Here is a 26,356-nt window from a genome sequence, read left to right as displayed (position 1 = left end):
CGGCGCTGAATAACTCCTGTGAGAAGGTCAGGCCGTGACCCATCATCTTCTTATTACTCAAGTGATACACCAGGAAGTGCCCTTTCTACCAACTGTAATCGTGTTAGTTAAGGAATGGAGGACAGAGGGGTGAAAACAGTTCAGATTATATATCTGCTTAGAAAACGAAAATGTAAAAAAATATATATATAATTTCTCCACATGGTAAATACACCTACTTCCAGTGAATGACGCTAAGCTAGGCTAGCGGTGCGGCTGTTCCCTAAGCCTAATCCATGCACAGAGAAGAAAAGGGTATGTATCTGCTTGTCTAACTCCAAGGTAGATGGCAAATAAGCTAATTTCCCAAAAAGTTGGCGTGTTCCTTTAACAATTTGAGTGCCACGTGTATTGCTTATCCTTACCCCTAGAATGCCAGCCTTATAGTTGTTTCTGCGGTCGTTTCACTATGTTTGCGAAGCTGTGTGTGTGTTCTATATTACAGCTGTGGAGACATGGTGTGACTCATTTTGACAAACATTACTTGTAGTGCAAGATGGGAATAATAGTTTGTTTCCACATGCTGTAGTCTATCACACGCTAAACATTGCGCATTTCCAAGATAATCCAGTCTTTTTTCATAGATCGCGAGATATGCAATAAGCCCAAACCGTTCTGGCTGATCCCATGAAACCCCAAATACTCCCGAATCAAAGGTATATGACGTGTATATATGTATGTATATGTATGTATATGGGGGGGGGGTCATTTTAACTCAAAACTGTGATCGTGTTTGCCGACCGGATTTTTTCGTCCGGTGAAACACATAACTGTGATCGTTAGACAAACACGTTTTTGATTCGGTAAAATAGACATAGAATGGTACCTTACCTTAGCCAGAAGGTATTCCATGAAGAATAATTCCAAGTGATCGCATCACCATCACGATTACCAGTGTATATGTCTATACACGTTTCAATGGTCAAATACGCTTATGCAACGGAATTTCGAGGCGAGCAATGTGAATTTCTGTTCCAGCAGGAGGAGGGGGCACTAACCAAGGAGAAATGAAAGTGAGGCTGAGTATCAACCCCAAGCCATTGCAGTTCAGACACGGACGATACTGCCACCTGGTGATAGTGGATCAGCATTGCCGTTCTAGTGTGTGGGGATGTGCCAAAATGATGCAGATCGCTCCCGGCAAGTCTGTAGAGCGGGGATCAAAGTAAAATGATCAAACGATCCAAAACCGTATTATCTCATTTTTGGCACTCAACGCTTGTCGAGCAAAAACGTAAATCTCGTTTTTGGCACTGAAAGTGTTAAGAGGGAGAGAGAGTTAAATAGGGATTTCCATATTTTAAGTTAATAGTTAGTAGTTAATGCTTTCGAAGAGTAAAAAAACATTATTTGTGTGTTTGTATGCTTGACCTTTGGTGGCTAGTAGGGGTGTAACGGTACGCGTATCCGTACTGTACCGCCTCAATGTGGTCCTACGGTACAGTACGCGCTGTGCACCGAACGATTGCAACGGTACGGAACCTTTTTTTGCCAAGCCTTGCATCACAGTCACGAAAGGGGCTACGTGCCGGCATTGTTCAACTTTATTCCAAACTTTATCACGCATTTGAAACGGCATCACCCGAATGTGACTATCACTGGTACAAGGAAGAAACAGATCCTAGTGCAAACCCAGCTCCCCGTGGCATTCAAGCAGTATCTCGCTATTAATTCAGACCGGGCCAAAGCAATAACAAACGCCATAGGTGTTTTTATAGCAGCAGATCTGCGACGATACTCCGTTGTTGAGAACACGGGGTTTAAGCACATGTTAAAAGTAATAGAGCCCGGCTACCTAGTTCCCTCTCGTCCGTATTTCAGCCAGCAAGTCATACCAGCTCTGTATAAACAAGCACACGCTACAGTTGTCCACGACTTATCCAAGGCATCTGCCATCTGCCACTGTACCGAAAATCATACCGAACCGTGACTTCAAAACCGAGGTACGTACCGAACCGTGGATTTTGTGTACCGTTACACCCCTAGTGGCTAGACATTGCTTGAATTGAATCAATCGTATACTATTTAACATGGCGAAGGGCTGGTTTATGAGTACACTGAGCTGTAGTGTGGGTGTTGCATCTCTCATGCATGCCATTCCAGCTTAGACATGTGTTTAGTGTTGTGTCTCTCTGTGTCTTCCAGGGCTGACCCTCAAAAACTGGATGCATTCATCATGGACAAGGCTCTGCTCGACTATGAGGTCTCCATAGATGCAGACTGTAAAACACTCACAGTGGGGAAACCCTTCGCTATAGAGGGTAAGGAAACACACACACACACACACACACACACACACACACACACACACACACACACACACACACACACACACACACTATAATATTCAATGCATAACCTCTTAATGTTATGAAAGTAATGTTGCGTTTCTTTTTCAAATGTAGCCAAGAGTAAAGACCCTAACCCTATCAAAACAGCAGTCAAAGTGTATAATTTATTTTCACCACTACTGTATGTTTGTTTACCAATGATTTTAGCTAAATATGAGCTTATAAAAATCTCTGCGCATTGCACCGGAAAACGGATGATTTAGAAATCGTTGTAGTCCTAAGAAAGAGGAGATCCAGAAAAGGCAGTCGTAAGTCGGACAGACCGGTATCCCCTACTCTGTCTCCCTTTCAGCCTTCCTACTGTCTCAATGAAGAAGAAAAAATGCTCAGAATACTATGTTACCTTTTAGCACACACCTACATAGAACTTCAGGCCTGGCAGAGTTGATAATAGCAAATAAGCAACATTACCTGTAAACTAGAATGGACCCCGTACTGTGCCTTTTGTGTATACGGTTTATAAATGCAATTTTCAACCTTGGTTTTCAAAATGAAAGAAATTATAATAATAATCAAAACCTTTGTATGGCAGGTTTTCGGAAACAAAGCGCAGGCTAACAGATTAGTTTGTTACACACTCCTATGAAAGAAATGTCACTTCCAATTGAGAAACAAAAACAGGAAGACTTCTCTTCTTCTTCCGCTTTTTACATTCCCACAAGAAAGGGCGAACACCGAGCGGAATACATGTGGGACTCCGTATCTCAACCATCCAGACCTTACCGGAGACCTCACGCAATGTTGCCATGGCCCCGGGGCAAAATGCCATGAAAACAAGCTGTCCCCCATGCACATAGCGCAGACAATTAAGCATTACATCACGCGCAGGAGTGGGTTATGAGAATTAGACCATGCCTAGGGGTGGTCGTTAGGGCCGAGGCACAGCCGAGGGTCGTTAGACCCCCCTAGGCATGGTCTAATTCTCATAACCCATGACAGCGTGTGGTGTAATGGCTTTTATACAACTGGCGCATTCATCCAACCTTATTGCTATACAATAAATACATTAAAGGGGCTATGCACTGCTATTCCTAGCACTATTTGGGCAACTTTACACAATTCCTGTTAGTCTATTGAAGACATCTGTAAGGTTTTTTTCAAAAAAATGCATTGTTTTATATTTCTAATCAAGTACTCAAAACCATCATTTTCCAGCTTCAAGATTTCAGGCTGTTATGGCCTGGCTCCGCCCATAAGCACTTTGAGTGACAGTCAGCCCACACAGACCATTGCTACTCGCAATTTAAGAGCGGGTACAAGTCTCAAGCTACTAGTCCTTTCGGCAAATCAGATTATGACGCCATCTTTCTTTTACCGGAGTACAGACAAAGTCTCAAGCGCGCCCCTGTAGTAACGCGAGAGGTTAAGCGCTGGACTGTGGAGTCAGAAGAGACGCTCCAGTCTGCACTTGAATGTACAGAATGGAGTGTGTTCCGCGACAACACAGACAATATTGATGACTACACGTAAAAAGTGCTAGACCAAAAGCCCTGGGTAGACAAATCCGTCTGTGAGGCTCTGAAAGCACGCACCTCAGCATACAACGACGGGCTTGTGACAGGCAACATGAATGACCACAAGGCGGCGAGATATAACGTAAGGAGGACAGTAATAGAGACAAAACGGTGCTACAGGGATCAAATTTAACTTCAATATGAACAGGCTGACTCTAGAGGTATGTGGCAGGGCCTCAGAACGATGACAGATTACAAAGGCACCTCCCTCAAGCTGAACAGTGACATCCAATTGGCAAATGATCTCAATACCTTCTATGCGAGGTTTGAGGCTGTGAATAACAACACCAGCCTACAAACCACTGCAATGGAGGGGGGGCCTCTGCCGATGGAGACTCAGTGTTCAGGATAACAGAACAGAAGGATAATGAGGTGAGGAGGACCTTTAAGAAAGTGAATATAAGGAAGGCAGCAGGACCGGACGGTATCCCCGGCCGCGTCCTAAAAGTCTGTGCCGACCAACTGGCCCCGGTATTCACTGACATATTTAACCTGTCCTTAGAACGAAAGGTTATCCTATAACCTAGTTATATGAATACTGGCTGAGCGTCTCGCTCTGCCTACTGAGATATACCATTATCTCCAGCACCTAGTGTGCTCTGGGAAACAAAACAAATGCACCCACTTGCACGTGACCACGCCACTCCCATGCGTGCCTCTATATTACACCGGAAGTGGTCACGCCTCACCCTTCCAAGTTCGAATTCCATACGCGGAAAACATCCAAGGGACCTCAGGGCGCTGAATAGCGAGACGCTCAGCCAGTATTCATATAACTAGGTTATAGGATAACCTTTCGTTATATATCATCTGGCTTCGCGTCTCGCTTTGCCTACTGAGATAAAGGGCAGAGCGGACGCGTGGCCACGTCAAATGCACCCCCTGAGGGCCCGTAAGCCTTTGCCAGGGAGGAGGGGAGTGCCGTCCACCCGCCCATCCTAACGAAGGGGGGGAGGCAGTCAACTTCAACCAAAGTGCGAAAAAAGGGGAGCCATGCACCCCCGAACGCACAGCGCAAGCGGGACCACATGTGACACAGCACCCTGCGGTCCACACCCACACACTCCTGCTAGGCCACCTGATGGCGGGATGCAGGAGAGGTCCCGGACCTCAGGGCCGCCTGGGAGACAGAACCCCCAGTCATGTCCATGAGGTAAAACCTAAAGAAAGGACTCAGGAAGGACCAGGAGGCCGCAGCACAGATGTCCTCCCCCGAGGCCCCTTCCAACAGGGCAGCAAAGGCCGCCACACCACGAGTGGAGTGCGCCCTGATGCCCCCGGGGGGGACCTGTCCAGCCAACGTGTAGCAAAGGGCAATGCCCTCGCACAACCAATGTGACAGACGCTGCTTGGACAGCGCCTTACCTGCGCGAGGGCCACCGTAACAAACAAACAGTTGATCGGAAGCCCTGAGATCCCACGTGTGACAAGAGCTCCGGATATTCTTTGGCACGAAGGCCGGATCAGGCCACAGAGTTGCCTGCTATCGGCCCGAATAGACAGGCACTCCGACCGCACCGAGAGAGCACATGGCTCACCCACGCATTTAGCAGAGGTGATGGCCCAAAAAAGGAACGCGGTCGTAAGACAGACGATCCAATGGCGCCTGCTCAAGAGACTCAAACGGGGCCCCCAACAGCCTTTCCAGAACAGTTGGAGGTCCCGACTCGGAGACAGAGAACGTTCCACAGGCTTGAGACGCTGTGCGCCAAGCAAGAATGTCCCACGAGAGGGTGGCTAAACAGTGTTCTGCCCTCCACTCTCGAACCATACACCACTTCCCTGCGTAAGCCGCGGTAGTGGATGGAGCGCGCACGTTCCGGATGGCGTTAACCACAGAAGAGTTAAGACGCATCCCCACCAGATTCACTCTTTCAGCAGCCAAGCCTAGAGGCTGCCCCAGAACAGGAGGCAGAACAGAGTTCCGCATGCCTGAGAGAGGGCCCGCAGTGACCACGGAACAGGCCACGGCGGGGCCACCAAGAACTGAATCAGGGCCGGGAACCAGGATCAAAGTCCCGCGCTCCTGACGTACCCGGCCGAACAGCTGAGCTATCAGGTGTATGGGGGGGGGAAAGCGTACAGAATCCCGGGCGGCCACAGACACATCGAGAAGGCAACCACCCGCAGAGAGGGGTTGCCTTCCGACTGACAGAGAACCACAAGGGGCACTGGTGGGACTGTCTGCTCACAAACAGGTCCACTGTGGCCTCCCCGAATCGGTCCCAGACCTGTCTGACTATGTCTGGATGTAGTCCCCACTCGTCGGGGTGAGGACCGCCCCGCGACATCACATCTGCTGGTGATGTGGAGAGCCCTCAGGCTGCGCAGATTGAGAGACGCCCATAGCCAGAGCTCGACCGCCGCCCGGTGCAGACGGGGGGAGCGTACTCCTCCCTGTCTGTTGATATACGATGCTGACGTCGTGTTGTCCGTCCTGATCAAAACATGCTCGCCCACCACAAGGTGGCCGAGCCGCTTGAGGACCAGAAGGACTGCCTTCAATTCCAACACATTGATATGTAGTGCAGACCGGGCAGCATGGTCCTGCCAGCTGCCCCCTACTGCATCGGCCCGACACGTCCCCCCCCATCCCGTGAGGGAGGCGTCGGTGAAGACCGTGACGTGTGATAGCCTGCTGCCCATGGAGACCCTGCTGGAGAGGGCCCGAGCCCCCCTCCCCAGTGGTCGAGATCCCCCAGTACAGACATGGGAACCTTCAGCCGCCTCTGTATCCTCCTCATGAAGAGGAGGCCAAGAGGGACCACAGAGTGAGCAGATGCCATCATACCGAGCAGGCGCATCATGGACAGCCCATAACCGTCCTAGGACGGAACCTCCCGAGCGCGCCAAGAACATCCACTCGCTGCCACTCTGAGAGAGATGCCCATATAGACCTTGATCTTAGAAATAAGCCCAAGTACTCCACCCGTTGACTGGGAAGAGGAGTACTCTACTTCCAGTCTACAGCAAAACCCAGGCTGGTGAGGAATTCCACCACCTGCCTGGTATGACACCTGGCGATCTTCTCTGACAAGCTGAGGACCAGAACGTTGTCCAGGGTAGAATAAAATTCGTATCCCCTGATGACGCAGAGGCCCCAGCGCAGTCTCCATGCACTTGGTGAATATGCGAGGAGCCAGAGAGTAGCCGAACGACAGTCTCTGGTACCCTACGCTAAGCCCTGAAAAAGGAAGTGTAGGTATGTCCTAGGAGGGAAGATCGGGATGCGAATACGCATCCTTCAGGTCTATGGTGGTGAACAAGTCCCCCACCTGACAGCACTTAGGTAGGTATGTATTTATTTAGACAACAAAACATATACAGATCATTAAATCACATATTTGCTTTTGGCAAGGATAGGAACGAAAAAGCCAATGACTTATTTACATTGTTGTCCCTGGAAGTCAAGGATGCTTGATACATACAGATACAACTCATTACAGAAATATTTCACAATCATTACATTTGATAGCAATAATGGCACAATCATTAATTAATACAAAAACATGCGCAATTGTTGAGACATGTTAAACTAGCCTTGAGTCTGTGTATCTCGGAGCACCCTGAGGGCAGGGCGCGGTGGGGGGGAGGGAGAAAGGAGAGATTTTCCGGAAACACAGTTGCAGGACCAGAGGGGGTGGGGAGGGGAGATGACTACAGTTGCCGTCACAGGGGGGTGGGACTTGGCGATGAGACAGTCACTTTGGCAACGTGAGGTGCAGGGCATACACGTAGGAGGGGGGATGGGGGGAGGGGGGTGGGGGGAGCGCATGCCACTCTTATCTCCAAGAGGGCCTTCGACTCCAGCAGCTCTCAGCTTAACAGGTGGGTGACGGTCAACATTCTGAACCGTCCATGGGACAGGTCCAGTATGGGTCTGACCCCCCCCCCCCCCCCCCCACCAGAGAATATCGGGAGGAAACGCTGCTCATCGCGTCCTCCCATGGGACCACGACGACGGCCTGCTTCGCCGCCAGAGAACGAATCTCCTCGGCCAGGGCTGTCACTGCCGTGGACTCTGATAATAGTGTCTGTACCAAACCCAAAAACGGAGGGTGGGGGTGTGTAAACTGTAACACAAGCGCCGCCCTCAGCGTTCTCTCCATCCACACTGACATATGGCTACTACTGCAGCCACATGCGGTAAAAATTCCAAAGCGCCCCCGCCGCCAACTGCCGCTGGTCCGCTAGGAATCGTAGATAGGTGGCCCGGTCCCTCCCGCTGTGCGTTGTCAACCCTGGTCTCGCCAACCGCGCGAGCAGGGTGTCCCGCGGAGGCGGGATATCGCACCCTGACTCTACCAACGAGGCAATCGCACCCAAGGGGGGGACTCCGACAGAAGGGGCGGTCTGATACGGGGGGAGCGGCCATCACCCCTGGTAACATAGGCTCCCCCGCTGAGCATCTTCCCGGCTTAGCTTGCTGAGGACAGCCTGCTCTGCAGCTGGACATGCATGGTGTGTGGTCCCACACTGCCCGATAGGGTGGGTCTCTACACACCGTAGCCCTGTAGTGATATTACTACCACCCAAATTACGTGTGCCTGACTGACCACCGCGGGATCGGAAGTCCAGACAGGGGGAGGCACTAACGTAATACCGGGCCTGGCGAGGGCGGGGCTGGGGGGAACCCACGCTGCGACCTCCTGGGCCTAGAGTTCCCCCTCTGACAAAAATGTTTAGATACAGGGAACCCTGCTCCGTCGACAGATACAACACCAGGCTCACCAAACACAGATGCAGGACGTGTGGTGTGGGAGCCGCTTGACAGCACAGCATTCTCATAGACAGACCCAGGCCTAGCTAGCAACTGGGTGTCAGCCCCTATCTCCATGAGAAGCGAAATGTCGGGCCGCTTGCGCTTCACTGGAAGAACGCGACCCGCAGCCAAAGGGGACAAATCAGAGCCCTGAGTCCCGTAGCGTAGCGGGGGGGAGTAACCGGAGAGCGTGCTAGACACAGCTAGATGGCGAAGTTTTTTTAGGGCGTGCCCATCTAATATAGCCGATCCCTCGGGCCGCCGAAGCTGTCGGCCTTGTGATCACCTGTTTTCTTTGTGTCCAGGGTATCTCAGGCGGGGGAAACATGGCCGGTGTCCGGGGGCCTCGCCGCAGCCGCTGGCGAGGCCATGCTCTCACCTCTGGCTGCGCGGTGTGGGGCGGCGTGGAGCCCAGGTCAAATACCGCAGCTGGGTCAAAAGCTGAATAACCTCAAAACCTTGCGCGATGGTTTTGACGTCGGCTGGCCCTAAGGCCCCACCACCCGACAAATTTTTTTACAGAAAAGCAGCCAATTGAGCAATGTTGTTAGTTGCTGATAAATTCTGTACCATGGTGGTATAAGCTTCATCAGCCTACCAGCCACCTGCCTGGCCGACTCGCCTCTTGGCATCGGCCGGCTGGGATACCGTTCCACCATGTCAGGGCAAAGGACTGATGCCACCTGCTTCACTAAGCACGGAATACCAGTGGCGGCTGCTGACCAAAGTCTATTACTAGTGAATCACTGCTCCACTAGTAGCAATGCAACAACCTCCACTGCGGTGTGCACCCGTGACGGGATAAATTAATGAATGAACGAAAACTCTATTAACATATTGCAGAATGGGCTAGCCCAATACACACAATTGTTAAGGGGATGCAGACCAGAGAAAATGTTAGTCCTGTCTACATCAGGGTCCCCCATTTTCAATTCATAGATTCACAAAATGCACACCTGCCCTGAGCCCTGTCGTCAGCCCATCCACCCATGTAAAGGGTAAATAAGCCTCCGCTAAACCCCCAACATTAGACACCGATTGACCGTCAGCATGAATGGTTAAGAGGAGGGAAGAGTAAAGACAGCCCCGGCGGGGTACATGGGAACGGCGCCCCAACATTGTAGCATTAGCACCAGCTGCGCGCTAGGATACTTGGAGAAACATCCAAAAGTGAGTCATGATGACCACGTTTATCCAAATATCCCGCCCCCTGCGCCAATACATCACTTGGTCGTCTCACGAGACAACAAGCAGTATTACACATGCCAGTACCAATGTCTTCTAGCGCAGGTCCTACATGGGCGCGACGTGGCACGACTGCCAACTGTCGCGCAAAGTCCCTCGGTCCGCTGTCATGCGACGAGGAAAAAACAGGACAGGACCGCCGCGCTGTTAGGACGTACACAATGTTGGCGAATTCCCAACATTGTGTAATTTCTCCTTACGCTTCATAACAATCTCCAGTTCAAGAAGTGCATCTGAGCTGCCTCCACGTTGGAAACGAATGAGGAAGGGTGAGGCGTGACCACTTCCGGCGTAATATAGAGGCACGCATGGGAGTGGCGTGGTCATGTGCAAGTGGGTGCATTTGTTTTGTTTCCCAGAGCACACTAGGTGCTGGAGATAATGGTATATCTCAGTAGGCAGAGCGAGACGCGAAGCCAGATGATATAAAACAGGCTGTCATCCCCACCTGTCTGAAGAAGTCCACCATTATCCCTGTACCCAAAAAATTCAAGCCTGCTTGCCTCAATGACTACCGCCCTGTAGCTCTCACCTCCATAGCCATGAAGTGCTTTGAGAAGCTAGTGAAGGGCTACATCTGTTCCTCCCTCCCCATCAACCTGGACCCCCTGCAATTTGCATATCACCCCAACAGGTCCACGGAGGACGCCATAGCCCATAATATGCACCTTGGGGAAACTTCAGACATGGCCGCTAAGCGTCCGCAGCCACCAAACCTGTGTGATATCTGGCATTTTCACAGAATTGCCACTGAACTGTACCTGCTACTCTTTGGCGCTATCACGCCACACAGTGAGAAATGTTTGCCCCATCGGTGTGGTGCCAACGTCAGGTCACTGAATCAAGGTCGGTCTTCTGTTAGAGCCATCATTGACTAAAGCAAGCTTCACACACATCATCGCAATACATTTCATCATATATATATATATATATATATATATATATATATATATATATATAATATAATATAATCCACACCAGCAAAATTACTTTTTAGGCAAGGTTTATACAATGTATAAATCATTAAAGGGGAACACCGTCCAAATAAAGGATTCAAATAGTTATTTGGTATATGTTATTTCCATGGCCTAGGAAAGTGTCAATGTTTGTGAACATGAGCTACACTCTCCCAAAGCCAGAAACCAGATAAGTAAGATGACCAGGTACAGAGTGTGGAGCTGCCCCATTGACAATGAATGGGAGACTGATTTTGTGGACTCACACAATGTTTGTTTTAGTTTTTATACCCAAATTAGGTTTATTCTATGGTGGTGTTTGCAACTCTGAAACAGAAAATGTACCCACATGCTCCTGAACATTCCCTTGGGTGTTGTCTGTCATTGTAACCATCTTTCCCAATTCATTGTCTATGGAGCAACTTCAGACTTTATTCTTGATGATTCACTGTGATTTTATGCACTCTAGTTTTGGGATTTGGGAGGGAGTTGTTTTTTTGTTTCACTAAAAATCTTTGTCTCAGACCGTGGAACTAACATATGAATTCTGGAAATGGGCATAGTTCCCCTTTTAACTCATTCTGCGCCAGCCATTAGATGGGCCCTGTTGTAGCTATGCCACGCTTTAAAGATAGGAGTGCGTCACCTTGTTTGTAGAGCTATATCTATATTCTATATTATAGCTATGGGGACAATACTATGGTGTGACAGTGTGACTTTCTTCCGGCCAAGATGCAAAAAAGAGAAAATGTTTCCATGCATACGTTCGAGCGTTATCCCGTGGTGAATATAAGTATAATTTCAGAGTGGCTGAGTTATAGCCTTATACGTGTATTCTACTATAAGCGTTGGCGTTTCTTGCCTGGACACGCTACTATTCCTAAATCAAATGTATATAATAGGTATTATGTTTCATCATGAATGCATGAAAGTGGGGGGGGGGGGTCGTTTCTGATTCTTTGATTGCCAGTGACGGCATTCGTATTGAACACTAAAAAGGCTGATCAGCTGGATCGGTATAAAAACATTGCACGATCAAGCTAGAATTGACGTCAGATGTTCCTTACCTGTGATCGGGAGTATTCCAAAAATAATATTCCAATTGTTTGATCGCCATCTGGTCCATCTGATCTCCATCTGGTCCACGGCATAACCAACCACAACATATGGATCGGGGGCATTTGACGCGCTTCAATGCAATCGGGACAACCGCTCGACTTGCCCGACCCAGAAAACTGCGCCCGGAGACATTTGAGTGTAACACAGGGTCTGGAACAGGGTTTACTGCACTCTCGATACTGCCACCTGGGAGGATCTGGCCGGTACTGCACCCTTGGGGTCGCAGTATGCCTTCTAATGGCAACATACGGGTCCCTGACATTGAATAGAATATTAATTTAAAATAAAATAAAAAGGAAAAACTATCAAATAACGAATATACTCGTTGTTGGCGTTCAAAGGATGATGCCCAGTAACGAGTATAATCGTTGTTGGCGTGGAATGAGTTAAGTGCTCAGTCAATGGCCTGCATGCCAATGGCCATAGCATAGTCACGGGTTCCTTCATTTAGCGACAAGAATGATGTCAAAAGACTGTGTGAACTACATATGTACATGGCAACACAACAACACAATGGACGGAACGGTGTCTGCAAGATGTTTCTCTACTTCTCAGCAGACAATAAAAAGTCTCGGGGGAACCAATTATGAAATGCCCCGGAGTGATGCTGGTCTGTGTGCATCTTGGCCAACAGCTTCGAAGAACCTCACTGGCTTGGTCTCCGTCTCTGAGATGAGAGGGGCATTCAGCCAGCACCATGGCACCATGATCTGTAGACCAGTTTGTTGTGTTCTGCATGGTTAGCATTATTGTTAATACTAGGTTATTACCACCGCCACCGTTAGGCGGCACAATAGGCACAAGAGGCTATAGGCAAGAACTAGGAAGTGTGTCCAGTGTGTATGTACGCGAGTGAAGCGAGCATGATGTTGATGTTCTTGGAGGATGGAATAAAGACGGAGGAATAACCACACAGCCTACTGACTCCTGCGTGCTTATTATAATTACTAATAGTCCAAGTGTGGACACTACAAATTGGCGACGATGTCGGTTTCGGTACCCGCGCCGGCTCCATTCCTTCCTGATGTGGGGGAGCCTGCAATACCATTTGCTACTTGGAAAAGGATCTTCGAGAATTACCTGAGGGTGATTAATGCTACGGGGGATGCATGGCCGGATGCGAGGAGATTGGCGATACTGCTACACTGTCTTGGAAGTGAGGGCCAGAGACTGTTTTACACGCTACCAGAAGTAGGCACTACTTACGCGCACGCAATGACGGCTCTCGACCGTCAATTTTCCCCTAAAGTGAACACGGTGACAGCGCGCCATCGATTCAGACAGCGCGCGCAGAGACCGGATGAAAGTGTGACGCAATATATTTCTGCATTACGTGAACTAGCCGCGACATGCCAGTTCGGGGGGATAGAATCCGAGATGATACGTGATCAGCTGATCGAACGTGCCACCCTCACTGTGATTAAGGACAGGCTTCTGCTGGAGGAGAATCTGACACTTACAACAGCTATTACACTAGCATGCCAGTTCGAGTCTGCTGTTCAAAGCTCTGCCCTATTGAGCGGGGCGCAGTCACAATGCGCGCAGCCTACTGCTCAAGGGACTACGGTCCAGGCAATCATGGGGACACAGCGCCGCCGCCTGGGGAAGGCAGGCAACTACAGGGCTGGAGTGGGGAGCTCAGGGATTGCTTCTACTGACACAGCTGCATCGGGGCAGCAGCGCCGCTGTTTCCGGTGTGACTCCTCAAGCCACCTTGCAAACTCTCTTACGTGTCCAGCTGTGAAATCAACTTGCAATACATGTGGTAAAACGGGACATTTTTCCAGAGTCTGTAAATCCAATACTAATGATGTGAGTGAGGTAACTGTGCCCGAGTTGACCATTTGTAATATGGAACCTGACAGTAGGTCTGCTGACAAAATATTCTGTACTGTAGATATTGAGGCACCTCCTGGATGCAAATGTAGTGTTGATCTACTAGTAGATACAGGTTCAAGTGTGTCAATTTTGCCAAAAGCGCTATGTCAGAAATACTTCACCGAATGCAAGTTAACTGAGCCTAGGATTAGGTTAGTTACTTACTCGAGAGAGCCCCTGCCAGTGATAGGCTGTCTCACAGCGGCTGTCTCCCGTGATGGAGTGTCTGTCCCTGCAACGTTCTACATTGTCAAAAGTGGATCCCCGTTGTTAGGAATGGACTTGGTTAGGTCGCTGGACTGTCATATTGTAGGGGGCTCAGTGCTTTCTAAGAATGTCCAAGTGCAGGAGACACAGGCTGCTCCCACTACAGCTGAACCAGTGGGATGTGTTAAGGGGTTCATCCATAAAGTGGAAATTGATGACAGAGTGAAGGCAGTGCAGCAGAAGCTGCATAGATTACCATTGAGTGTGCGTGATGAAGTCTCAGCTGAAATACAGAAGCTGCTGCAGGCAGGGGTGATAGAGAAAGTGGATGCATCACCCTGGGTATCGCCCCTTGTAGTTGGCCGAAAGAAGTTAGGGGTAGGTGTGGTGTGTAGACTTGAGGGAGCCCAATAAGGCAGTTATAATGGATAGCTATCCCCTGCCACATATGGAGGAATTGTTTAATGAGATGCGAGGGGATACAGTGTTTTCACAGTGTGATCTTGCTTCAGCATACCACCAGTTACCGCTACACCCAGACAGTAGAAACCTGACTGCGTTCATTTCACATGAGGGACTGTTTAGGTACACTAGAGTTCCCTTTGGACTTGCCTCTGCGCCAAGCGCATTTCAGAAGATGATGAAGACCATCCTGGAGGGACAACCAGGCTGCCAGAACTACTTGGACGACATAGTGGTTTATGGCAAGGACAAGGCAGAACATGATGCCAACCTGCGAGGTGTCCTACACCGCCTGAATGACGTCCGCCTCCAGTTGAACATGCAGAAGTGTGTCTTCACTCAGCCAGCCCAGCCTCCCGTTCCTAGGGCACGTGATCTCCAAAGACGGGCTCCGGCCGGACCCGGACTCTGTTTCTGCCCTGAGCGACGCACCCGCCCCACAGGATATGACTGCCCTGCGCTCTCTCCTAGGTCTGGCTGGTTGGTTTAGTAAGTTCATTCCTAACTATGCCGCCATTGTTGAGCCTCTCAGGGAGCTCCTGAGGACTGGGCCGGATGCTGTATTCACATGGACTGAAGCTGCTGAGAAGAGCTTCACCACTCTGAAGACGACCCTGGTGAGTAGCCAAGCTCTGGCATTTTTTGATCCTGCTCTGCCTACATTTGTGTCCACTGATGCGTCGGACTATGGACTTGGGGCAGTGTTGAAACAGCTGCAACCTGACAATGCGGAGCGCCCTGTCGCGTTTGCTTCCTGCACTCTCTTGCCGGCTGAGAGGAAGTATTCCACAGTCGAAAAGGAAGCCTTGGCTTGTGTGTGGGACTGTGGGCGGTTGAGAGGTGGAGAACGTACCTGTGGGGTTAGCGGTTTACCCTGGTCACCGACCACCAAGCACTGACAACTCTCCTCGCCACAAGAGGAATGAACAGAGCGGGCATGAGGATAGCCCGCTGGTCCTCTCGACTGCTCACCTACCAGTACGACGTGAAATACCGCCCGGGGAAGATTAACTTCATAGAAGACTGCTTGTCGAGGCTACCTGTACCAATGGGAGATGAGATGGAGCCAGAGCCGGAGATAATCGCGGAATTGTCACCTGCATTAGGTGCGCTGCCGCTGTCTGAGTTGAGTGCTGCATGTGAGGCGTGCCCAGAGTTGAGGGCTCTACGTGCACAGATTGCGCGGCGTTGGCCTAGAGCTAGGAAGGCTGTTACACCTGGGCTTGCAGCCTACTTCCCCATTCAAGATGAACTTTCAGTGGAGAATGCATACGTCATGCGGGGAAGTCGCTTGGTTGTGCCCCGCTCCCTGCGGCCCAGACTGATCCATTTGGCTCACGAGAGCCACCAGGGGATTGTCCGCACCAAGCAACGGCTACGTGAGTTGTACTGTTGGCCGTCAATGGACAATGAAGTGAGTAATATCATAAAGTCATGTGTTGGTTGCCAGAACAGTGATAAAACTACCAGGACCCGCCCTTCTCCGCTGCAGCCGGTTGAGATGCCAGACGCGCCCTTCCAAAAGGTTGCCATAGACATTATGGGCCCGTTCGAAAGAGGTACACCCGACTGTCGTTTTACTATAACAATGGTCAATTACTTTTCCAAGTGGCCGGAGGTGGCATTTACGTCTCAGGTGACCACAGATAACGTGATTTCGTTTCTCACTACTATATTTTCCAGAGAAGGGAATCCTACTACCCTCATCAGTGACAATGTGCCCCAGTTTTGTTCATCCTCTTTCGCGCTATTCCTCGAGGAGCGAGGCATTAAACATGTCAGGTTTAGTGTCTATTAACCTTGCGCAAACGGCGCCGTTGAACGCGTGAACCGCTGCATTAAGGAATGCATTCAGGGCGCAGAGAAGCGGCAGCTGCCATGGAAACGAGAGGTGACCTCCTTCCTACACAACTACAGAGCTACACCACACGCAACTACAGGCGTCTCTCCGTTCGAGCTACTCCGAGGAAGGAAGATGCGGACCAAATTGACCATCCTGCCACCCCAGAAGTTGGAAGCGCATGAGGAAGTCCGGAAGACCGTGAGAGAGAGACAGACAGCAATGAAAATCTATGCCGACGCCAAGAGGGGAGCGGAGAGACCGCGCTTCAAGTGTGGAGATAGGGTCCGCGTTCGCAAGCCGATGCACGTGCACAAGGCTGATGCATGTTTCACAGACCCGCTGTCCGTCCAGAAACAGATAGGGCCTAGCACTTACATTCTGAGTGACGGAAAGACGTGGAATGCCTCCCACCTGACCCTTTATCCAGAAAACGTAGAGTAGAGTACTAACCTTATGAGAGAAAGGGAGATGTTGTGTTCTGCATGGTTAGCATTATTGTTAATACTAGGTTATTACCACCGCCACCGTTAGGCGGCACAATAGGCACAAGAGGCTATAGGCAAGAACTAGGAAGTGTGTCCAGTGTGTATTAGGGATGTGCATCTCCTCACTGAGGCCGATGCGATGTGCATCTCGATACGGTGCCAACGATACGATACATTAACGATACATTTGAAGCACCGGGCGATGCGATGCGATATGATTCACCCCCTGTTGAGATACGATACGATTCGATACGATTTGATTCAACATAATGAGATTCGGGGCGATACGATGCGATTCAACACGATGCAAAATAATAATAAATAATACAATTTTATGGTATGACAGAGGATTTGGTTGTATTCCTTATGCAGCTTATATTATTATTAAAAATAAAATAATCTACTGTAAGACAATTTATATAATTAAAAACTCTTGGGTGCCTAAGAAGACTTTTGCATAAACTGTCTTTTGAGAGAGAGAGAGAGAGAGAGAGAGAGAGAGAAAGAGAGAGCCCCTCCCCGTCTGAGCGGCCGTCGACAGTTGATGATGTCACACACTAGACTAGGTCACTAGGATGCGACCGTAGCATTATGTCAACAACACGGAGGCAGCCGGCTAGCCTGGATGCAGGGCCGCCTGGGAGAAATGCGAGGCCCTGTGCGAGATTTAACGCGAGCCCCCCCCCCCCCCCCCCCAGTCAACATATTCTTAAATAATAGCGCTGCCCGAGGCGGGGCATGATACAGTCAACATATAGCAAAAGAGAGAGCGAGAGAGAGCTCCCGTTCTACAGTCAATATACAGTGTACAGAGAGAGAGAGAGAGAGACACATTGGAAAGAAATTGAAATGCTATTTGGCCCTAAACAGAGAGTACACAGTGGCAGAATACCTGAGCACTGTGACTGAAGATCCTTGAGCACAGCCTAGCCATCGAGAAAGGCCGCCATAGGCAGACTGTGTGTGTTAGAAAGAGAGAGAGAGAGAGAGAGAACATGTGTGTTTGTCATGTGTGTGTGTTAGAGAGAGACTAGAGCATGTACTGTATGAGAGATTCAAAAGGACAAAGATCAACACTTAAATCCAAGAGAGAGAGAGAAAGAGAGAGAGAGAGAGAGAGAGAGAGAGAGAGACACATTGGAAAGAAATTGAAATGCTATTTGGCCCTAAACAGAGAGTACACAGTGGCAGAATACCTGAGCACTGTGACTGAAGATCCTTGAGCACAGCCTAGCCATCGAGAAAGGCCGCCATAGGCAGACTGTGTGTGTTAGAAAGAGAGAGAGAGAGAGAGAGAACATGTGTGTTTGTCATGTGTGTGTGTGTTAGAGAGAGACTAGAGCATGTATGAGAGATCCAAAAGGACAAAGATCAACACTTAAATCCAACAAGAAGAGGGTCTATACCAGAGAAACCAAAGCAGCAAGGAGCCAATGGCCGACATCAGCTAAATAGGCTAGCCAGGTACTGTGACACCAGGCCACACACAGCTTTGGCCAACGGCCCAACGCTACCCAAGCTACACAAGCGACCAAGACATTCACACACAGCACATGTCGTATCTCCAAATGTTGTGAAGTAGCATATGTTTTGCCTGGAAAAAAACATCGTTATTAACAAAACATTCGGGAGGGGAAGGAAGGAAGAGTGGGGTAATGTCATGACATTTTCATTAATCTTACCTGCACAAAAGGAACGCAGGGCGAAAGGCCGCAACACAGGTCTCCACGTTGACGAAAGGCCTCTCGCTGGCGGGACAAAATAAGCCAGAACCCCCTGCTATTCTCACGGCTAATGTCAATGGTCGACTCGTAGCACAAGCTAACAGCTAACTCTAGCCTAGGCTAACTGATGGCATCAAAGTAACGTGCAGCTAGCTACGACGTTAGCTGCTGGCTGCGCACGTTACTTTGATGCTATCAGTTAGCCAGTTAGCTCAACCCGGCTATCGCTAACCATTAGCTAACGCACTACCACTGAAACTACAACATGAGAAAAGCAATACAGGCGCTGACACCAGGCACACACCGTTAGCTACTAGTAGTACTATATTAGCTAGTCGACCAGTTTGGCTCCAGAGAGAGAGAAAGAGAGCATAGGTCCACGGCGGGAATATAATCATAGGTTGACTCACCATAACGCAGTATCAATGCGGCAGCAGCGGCGCCAATGGTAAAGTTGGAAGGAGACTTTCTTGGCCCACGGTGTAATTTCTTCTGATCCATGCGGCTTTTGAAAAGACATCCACTCGCCTCGCTCCTCTGAATAGCGCTGAATTATCTACCTCGTGTGTCTTCTTCTTCTATTTGGTATTACGGCGGACGGGCCGGAAACACTATCCTAAAATCTGTAGAGCAGCAAATCCGCAGAAACCGGAAAACTGCAGTCTGCAGAGCCGCAGAGGCAGGAAGTCAGACACATTCTACAAACGTGTCTAATGTGAAATATATAAGCATATAAGCAAAACTAGATTTTAGGTCTGTGATGAAAAAGGGCCTCGCGGGAAGGGGGGCCTCGCAAAAAAATAAATAAAAAATAAATAAAAAATATATATTTTTTATTTTTTTTATTTTTATTTTTTGCGAGGCCCCCCTTCCCGCGAGGCCCTGTGCGACCGCACTGCTCGCACACCCCCTGAGGCGGCCCTGCCTGGATGGATTGCATGAAGCGATATAATTAAGAAATGAATAACCAATAAATGTGAAGTTATCTTTGAACCCCTGTTGTCAAGCGTCTTCAATATACCCCCCCCCCCTCCTCACTAATGTTACTGTGTTGCAGAGTCACTTTAGTTAGACACTAGTTTAGCGTTATCTGAACGGCTAACTGGCGTTAGCCAGAGGCTACTAGCGTTAGCATGTTGAGCAATTCTATTCATGTCTCCTCGACTTCCACTGTTTGTTGATAACTGTGACGCGGCTCTCGCCTTATGTAGTAGCAAAGCAATAGTATCTGCTGTGTGTGTGTGTGCAGTCACAGTGCACTGCTGATAAGTGGATGAGAGGAAATTATATCAATGCATCGGTTTTTGACCGATGCAAAGACGCTACAACAAGATGCATCGCGAGTTCAGCCTGACATTTTGCCGACGCGGACTTATTCCACCGGTGCACTTGCATCGTGAACGTGTATGCCGGCGCACCGATGCAAATCGATGAATCGTCACATCACTAGTGTGTATGTACGCGAGTGAAGCGAGCATGATGTTGATGTTCTTGGAGGATGGAATAAAGACGGAGGAATAACCACACAGCCTACTGACTCCTGCGTGCTTATTATAATTACTAATAGTCTAAGTGTGGACACTACAGAGTTCTGTGAGTAATGTCGGCCAACTGGCCAAGTATTATGCCGGATCGTTGGTCATGTCTGGTAACTTCTCAACCGAAGCGTTACCTGGTCGGCAGGCTGGCGAGCAAGTCACCGTCTTTCAGCTTGAGCCGGTCGGCCGCTCACAGCCACACTCACGGATCCTTGAAATGGTTGCCTTAAAGGGGAATGCCACCCATTTTAAGAATTCACATGTGTTCTTCCTGTGCCCCCGGGACAGTTCAGTCAGTGTTTGTGAACTAGCCACACTACCGTTTCCTGGGGGGGAGGGGGGGTGTAAACGGAACCTTCTGTACTCTCTGGAGTGGAAGTGAAATCCGGTTTTCTCTACAGGAAATTACATTTCTCTCATGGAGATCGGAAGTGGGCAATTATAATAGACTAGGTACTGTGGTAGAGGTTTGTGCAAGTATACTGCGTATACGAAACTCCTTATCTTACACCCTCCTTATGTTCCTAATTAACATCGGAAGATATAGGGTCAAATTATACCCATGCCCTCCACTATATATAGCTACCACTATATCACGGAGTGCAAGAGAGCATTTCAGCATTATTTTTGACACTGTATTATACTTATACTAGGCTTGTTGAGAGTGAGGCTATACATCACAGATTGACAACAGCCCTAGAGAACAAGACCTCCAATAAAGAGAGTTGTTTACCTAGCACGCCGTTCATTTTGTAGACTTTTCTTTTTAATCCAAAACAATTAACTAAAAGGCCTGCATGGGGCTTTGGCAGAAGGGAGAATGAAAGAAAGATTTGTCAAGACCACCTGTTCTGGCTTTTATGAATGGAAGCATTTGCATTTCCTGCAGAGGGTGCCAGGCCATCACTAAATGATCTGGGGACGCTGTGGGGTCCTGACAATATGATATATTACACATTGTAAAGTTATACTCACAGACACATCTGTGAAGAGTTTTTCATTGTCTTTTTCTTTTTACTTTTATTTATTTATTTGTTTTATTATTTCCCATGCTTTTCTTATTTCTGCTTTTTTTTAAATGTTTAAGTTGCAGTGAGGTTTTAATATAAGCCCTGACGGGTTTCTTACCTCATCTGCACATCCACTAAATATTGTATTGTATTCGTATTATGTATTGTTATGTGTGCTAATCAAATCAAAATAAAGTACATGCAAATACAGTTTACCATTGACACAAAAGGATCATTGCTGAAATACCTGTGTGTGTGTGTGTGTGTGTGTGTGTGTGTGTGTGTGTGTGTGTGTGTGTGTGTGTGTGTGTGTGTGTGTGTGTGTGTGTGTGTGTGTGTGTGTGTGTGTGTGTGTGTGTGTGTGTGTGTGTGTGTGTGTGTGTGTGTGTGTGTGTGTCCCCTCCTCCCCTAGGCTATGGTATCGGTCTGCGCCAGAACTCTCCTTTCACCTCCAACATCTCGGAGCTGGTCAGCCAGTACAAGTCGGACGGCTTCATGGACACACTGCATGATAAGTGGTACAAGGTTCTTCCCTGTGGGAAACGAAGCTTCGCTGTCACTGAGGTAAGACCACCTGCTAGACGGAGTACAACTACACTCACACGGTGTGCCTGTCCCGTCACAGCCTGCTAAACACCTCTGCCACGAGAGAGACAAAATCTGCAACCAATCCGGACATCCACGACCAAATTAGTTTGAAAGAAAATGCTGCTCTAACTTTGAATTGGGTGCAATTCAAAGCAAGCTTGTCTGAACATTTATTAATTATGCAGTGATGTGTTTATTAAAGAAGTAAACAGACTTTCTGTACAAGGATATCATACTTGTATGGCTGCGTTCATAGTAGTTTTCATGGACACAGTGAATAAACAAGGCGGCACAGATGCTGTGAAATTTAATCATTTAACTTTTTTTAACACATTTCCTGTTATTTATAAAAAGAGAAAAATAAATATGGGGGGAACAACAATATCATATTATTTATTCAATATGTTAACTCAATCAGCGCCAGACCCGAGGATAGTCGGGTTATCTCGCCATGCGTTGAGCGCCAGGACCCCCGGAAACCCGAGTATAGTCGGGTTTTCATCGTTATTTCTTTTATTCGATATTTTTATTAATTTCTCTCACACGGACCTCAGGGTTACCATAGGGAATCACTGAGATCGCTAGAGTGCAATACCAGCCGCATCCAGGCAGGTGGAAGTATCGCCCACCCTTCGAAACCTTTTTTTCACACACAGTGTTACATTCAAATGTCTCCGGGAGCAGTTTTCTTGGTCAGGCGAGTCTAGCGGTTCACTCGATGGCATTGAAACGCATCCAATGCCCCCGATGCATGTGTTGTGGTGGATTATGTTGGCGACACGATGGACACCAATACTGGAAATCGCGATGAGACAATTGGAATATTCTTTTTGGGGTACCTCCTAGTGAAGGTAAGGACTATATGACATTAATCCTGCTTTGATCCAACCATGATTTCACATTGATCGTTGCGACCATGTTCAAGTTTCTTTATTAGTTGTCATACAGAAGTACAGAATACTTTTATACAAAATGCTTCTTTCTGTTACGCTCCAGAGACTGTGGTAGACAAAAGATAAGAATAATAAAATAAGTATAGCAAGTAAAAAATAGAAGTCACGTATGTGGACACACGTGTTCAGTATGTACAATGTTCAATGCAGAGTAGAAGTAACTGAGTTACCATACAATATACTATACAATATACTAATATACAATATACTATATAGTGCAAAGCAGAAATGGGATGAGGTACAATGTAGGTACAATTAACAGTAAGGTGTAATGAGGTATGGGTTGTAGTGCAAATTCTTTACCAATAAATATAAAGTGTGTTTAGGTGTTCTAAAGTGTGTAAAGTGGGTGCTGCAGTGAGTTGTTTGTTTAAAGTGAGTGTGTGCATGTGGATGTCTGTGCTGTGAGTGCATGTGTAACGTATGCCGTTGGTGACGATCAAAGCATAAAAAAACTACCCCCCCCCCCCCCCTTTCATGCATTCATGATGAAACATAATACCTATTACATTTGATTTGGAAATAGTAGCGTGTCCAGGCGAGCAACGCCAACGCTTTTAGTAAAATTCACATATTGCTCCATAGCGCCGTTTCCTGGAATTAGCCAGGATCACTCTGAAACTATACTTATATTCACTATGGTATAACACACAAAGGTATACATGAAAAAATGTATTCTTTTTCACATATTGAACGATGGATAGTTGATGTCAAATGAGCCATAGTATTGTATCCATAGCTATAATATAGAATATAGATAGCCCTGCAAACACCGTCACGCAGCCCTCTTCTTAGAGTGGTGGCGCAGTAGGAACTAAGATGCTCTAGGCCTCTGGCGCTGAAAGAGTTAAGGGGAAATAATATGAGCAAAAGCAGCACCGGTTAGTTTACTTCTTGTTCGGGCAGAGATGTTTGACAGTGGAACGTCATCTAACTCTCTGCATAGGAGTGTGAACTACACTCTTAAAAACAAGATGTGTTGGAAAAGGCACAGGATATGTCGCCTCAAACTAATCCCATATATGTCTAAACACACAGGAATATTGTAAAATGACGCATGTTAACCCATTTTCTCCCTGAACACATTCAGTAACTTTCAGTTGGGTATAAAATATTCTGTGCAGATTTTAGCTATATATTACGCATCCAAACTATTCCCACGTAAATTTAGCTCCAAACCCAGATTGGCTTCACCCAGTAACACTGGGTGAAACATATTGGGTGAAACATATTATTTTCATGGCATTCATGCTTTATTTGGCATTACACAGCAGAGAGAGTAATAGAAAAGTTGGGTGAAAGAAAAGGAATGACTACTATTGTAAGTGGTGAGCCAGACATGAACCAGGGATATATGATATGAACCAGGGATATATGATATGAACCAGCTGATATATGATATGAACCAGGGATATATGATATGAACCAGGGATATATGATATGAACCAGGGATATATGATATGAACCAGGGATATATGATATGAACCAGGGATATATGATATGAACCAGGGATATATGATATGAACCAGGGATATATGATATGGCACGATATGTGCTGATTGATGTAGAACCCCCTGCTGTGGGGATTCTATGAAAAAGCTGAGGAAGCCTCCCCTACTCCTTTGATGTCGGGAGGTTGGTTATTATATAAATGAGACAAACCCCCTTGCATCCTGAGAAGGCTGCTGCTCAAGGAGGTGTACGTATAGGGGCACTTACAGTAGTCTCCAGATTGTAACTCGATGCCAGTGTCTAGACAGGACAGTTGTTTCAATTGCAATTGCATTGTGTGCGTGTGTGTGTGTGTGTTTGTGTGTGTGTGTGTGTGTGTGTGTGTGTGTGTGTGTGTGTGTGTGTGTGTGTGTGTGTGTGTGTGTGTGTGTGTGTGTGTGTGTGTGTGTGTGTGTGTGTGTGTGTGTGTGCGCGTGTGTGTTTGTTGCAGTGTTATCTTGCATGGTATCTTTTGTTACCTCAAACAGTGCACCAAATTGCAAATGGCACCCTCGCCTCCTCCTCACACCCAGCCTATCTCCTCCCCTTGTCAAATTTGTTTACCAGTGCCTTCTCAAACCTGACTTGGGCATGGGAGAGCTGCTGGGGTGGTGGTCAATTGGTACACACCGGGGATGTACCTACGCTATTGGTATGCTGGCTGAAAAAGTGTCTGCTACTGGTACCGGTTACACGCTAACCATTCCCCATGCATAATGCATGATTTATTTAGTCTACTATTCAAATACTGTACATCTCCTGAGCATTCCCCTGATCTGTCTGGCATCTGCCTTCATCCTCCGTTTAGTGGGAGCTTACATTACACACACACACACACACACACACACACACACACACACACACACACACTCGCACGCACGCACGCACGCACGCACGCACGCACGCACGCACGCACACACACACACACACACACACACACACACACGAAAGGGAGAGACAGAGAGAGCGGAGAAGCACTGAATCAGCTGTATTTGTATGTGTATAAGGGCCCGGCTACATCAATCTGCTTTGTCTGTCTGTCAGTGTTTGTTTTTAATTATTTTTCAACGAGGAGTGTCTGTTTGTTGGACAGTGCGTCTGATTAGTATGTCTCAGACTAAGATCACACAGACACCAGGGAATATCATCACAGCACGGCCGGCTGGCCGAGCTCCTCACGCCTTGATTGCAAGCAGAAGAGGGGCACGCACTAAGCTAAAGCTAGCCTGCAGTGCCAACCCAGCAACCTGGTCCCCAAGCGGGAATTTAACTCTCTCTCTCTTCCTCCTCCCCAGCTCTCTCATCACACCCCTTTCTCCTCTCTCTACCCCTCTCACTATCTCTCTCCCTCCTCGAGTCGCCAGCTCTCTCCTCCCATGTCTTTCTCCCTCTCTCTCTCACTTTCTCCTCCCCAGCTCTCTCATCTCTCCTCTTTCTCTCCTCCACCGCCACTCTCGTTCCATCTCTCTGTCCCCATTCAAATAACATATCATCTAATTGTATTCCTTTATCAAAACGCTCTTATCCAGAGCAACAAATAAGTGCAACAGTAGGATACATTTAAGCATCACTGACATTGCAATGCAAGCAGTCATATAATAATGAGTGAAAGGGATACAATTACAAAGCCACGATAATAATATAATCCTGTATCACCTAAGATATTCATGGTTCACAAAGCATGTACCCTAATCATACATCACTACTGGGAACAAAAACCCAAGGACAACATTGTTGTATATGATTACAATCTGTGTAAACAACCTTCTGCAAAATGCGTACATAAATACATCTATGTATGCTTATCCAGTGCAATAACTTGTGCAATACTGAAACCTTGTGCAAAAGGACAACGTGCAATCTACAATTAACTCATCGATTGCCATAAGCTTTCGCCATCTTTACTAAATGGTGCCAGCGTTATTGACAATTTTTGCGATGTTTGTAGACCCATCGTGTATTCTGTATTATAGCTACAGTATGGAGACAATAGTATGGCTCAGTTGACAGGCATTGTTCATAGTCCATTACTGACTAATTAGTTAATTTCTACACACTGTAGTTTGTTACACGCTACATGCTAAACATCGCCCCATTTCCAGAATAATCCAGTCTTTTTCCATAGATTGCGAGATATGACATGATATGCAATAAGCCCAAATCGTTCTGGTTGATCGCCTGAAGCTCCAAA

General features: G+C 47.8%; 1 protein-coding gene across 1 annotated transcript in view; it reads left to right on the top strand.

Annotated features, from left to right (window-relative positions):
* Positions 1-26,356, top strand: part of grin3a (glutamate receptor, ionotropic, N-methyl-D-aspartate 3A) — a gene marked incomplete at both ends in the record, with an annotated part of 212,036 nt that overhangs the window by 166,559 nt on the left and 19,121 nt on the right. Inside the window, 2 exon segments of the mRNA XM_084324958.1 lie at positions 2,185-2,300; positions 21,546-21,697. Coding sequence (XP_084181084.1) covers positions 2,185-2,300; positions 21,546-21,697 — 268 coding nt within the window.

Source organism: Notolepis coatsorum, assembly GCF_963971535.1.
Source record: "Notolepis coatsorum genome assembly, chromosome: 11".
Classification (NCBI taxonomy): Eukaryota; Metazoa; Chordata; class Actinopteri; order Aulopiformes; family Paralepididae; genus Notolepis; species Notolepis coatsorum.
This window is presented reverse-complemented; position numbering and strand designations above follow the sequence as displayed.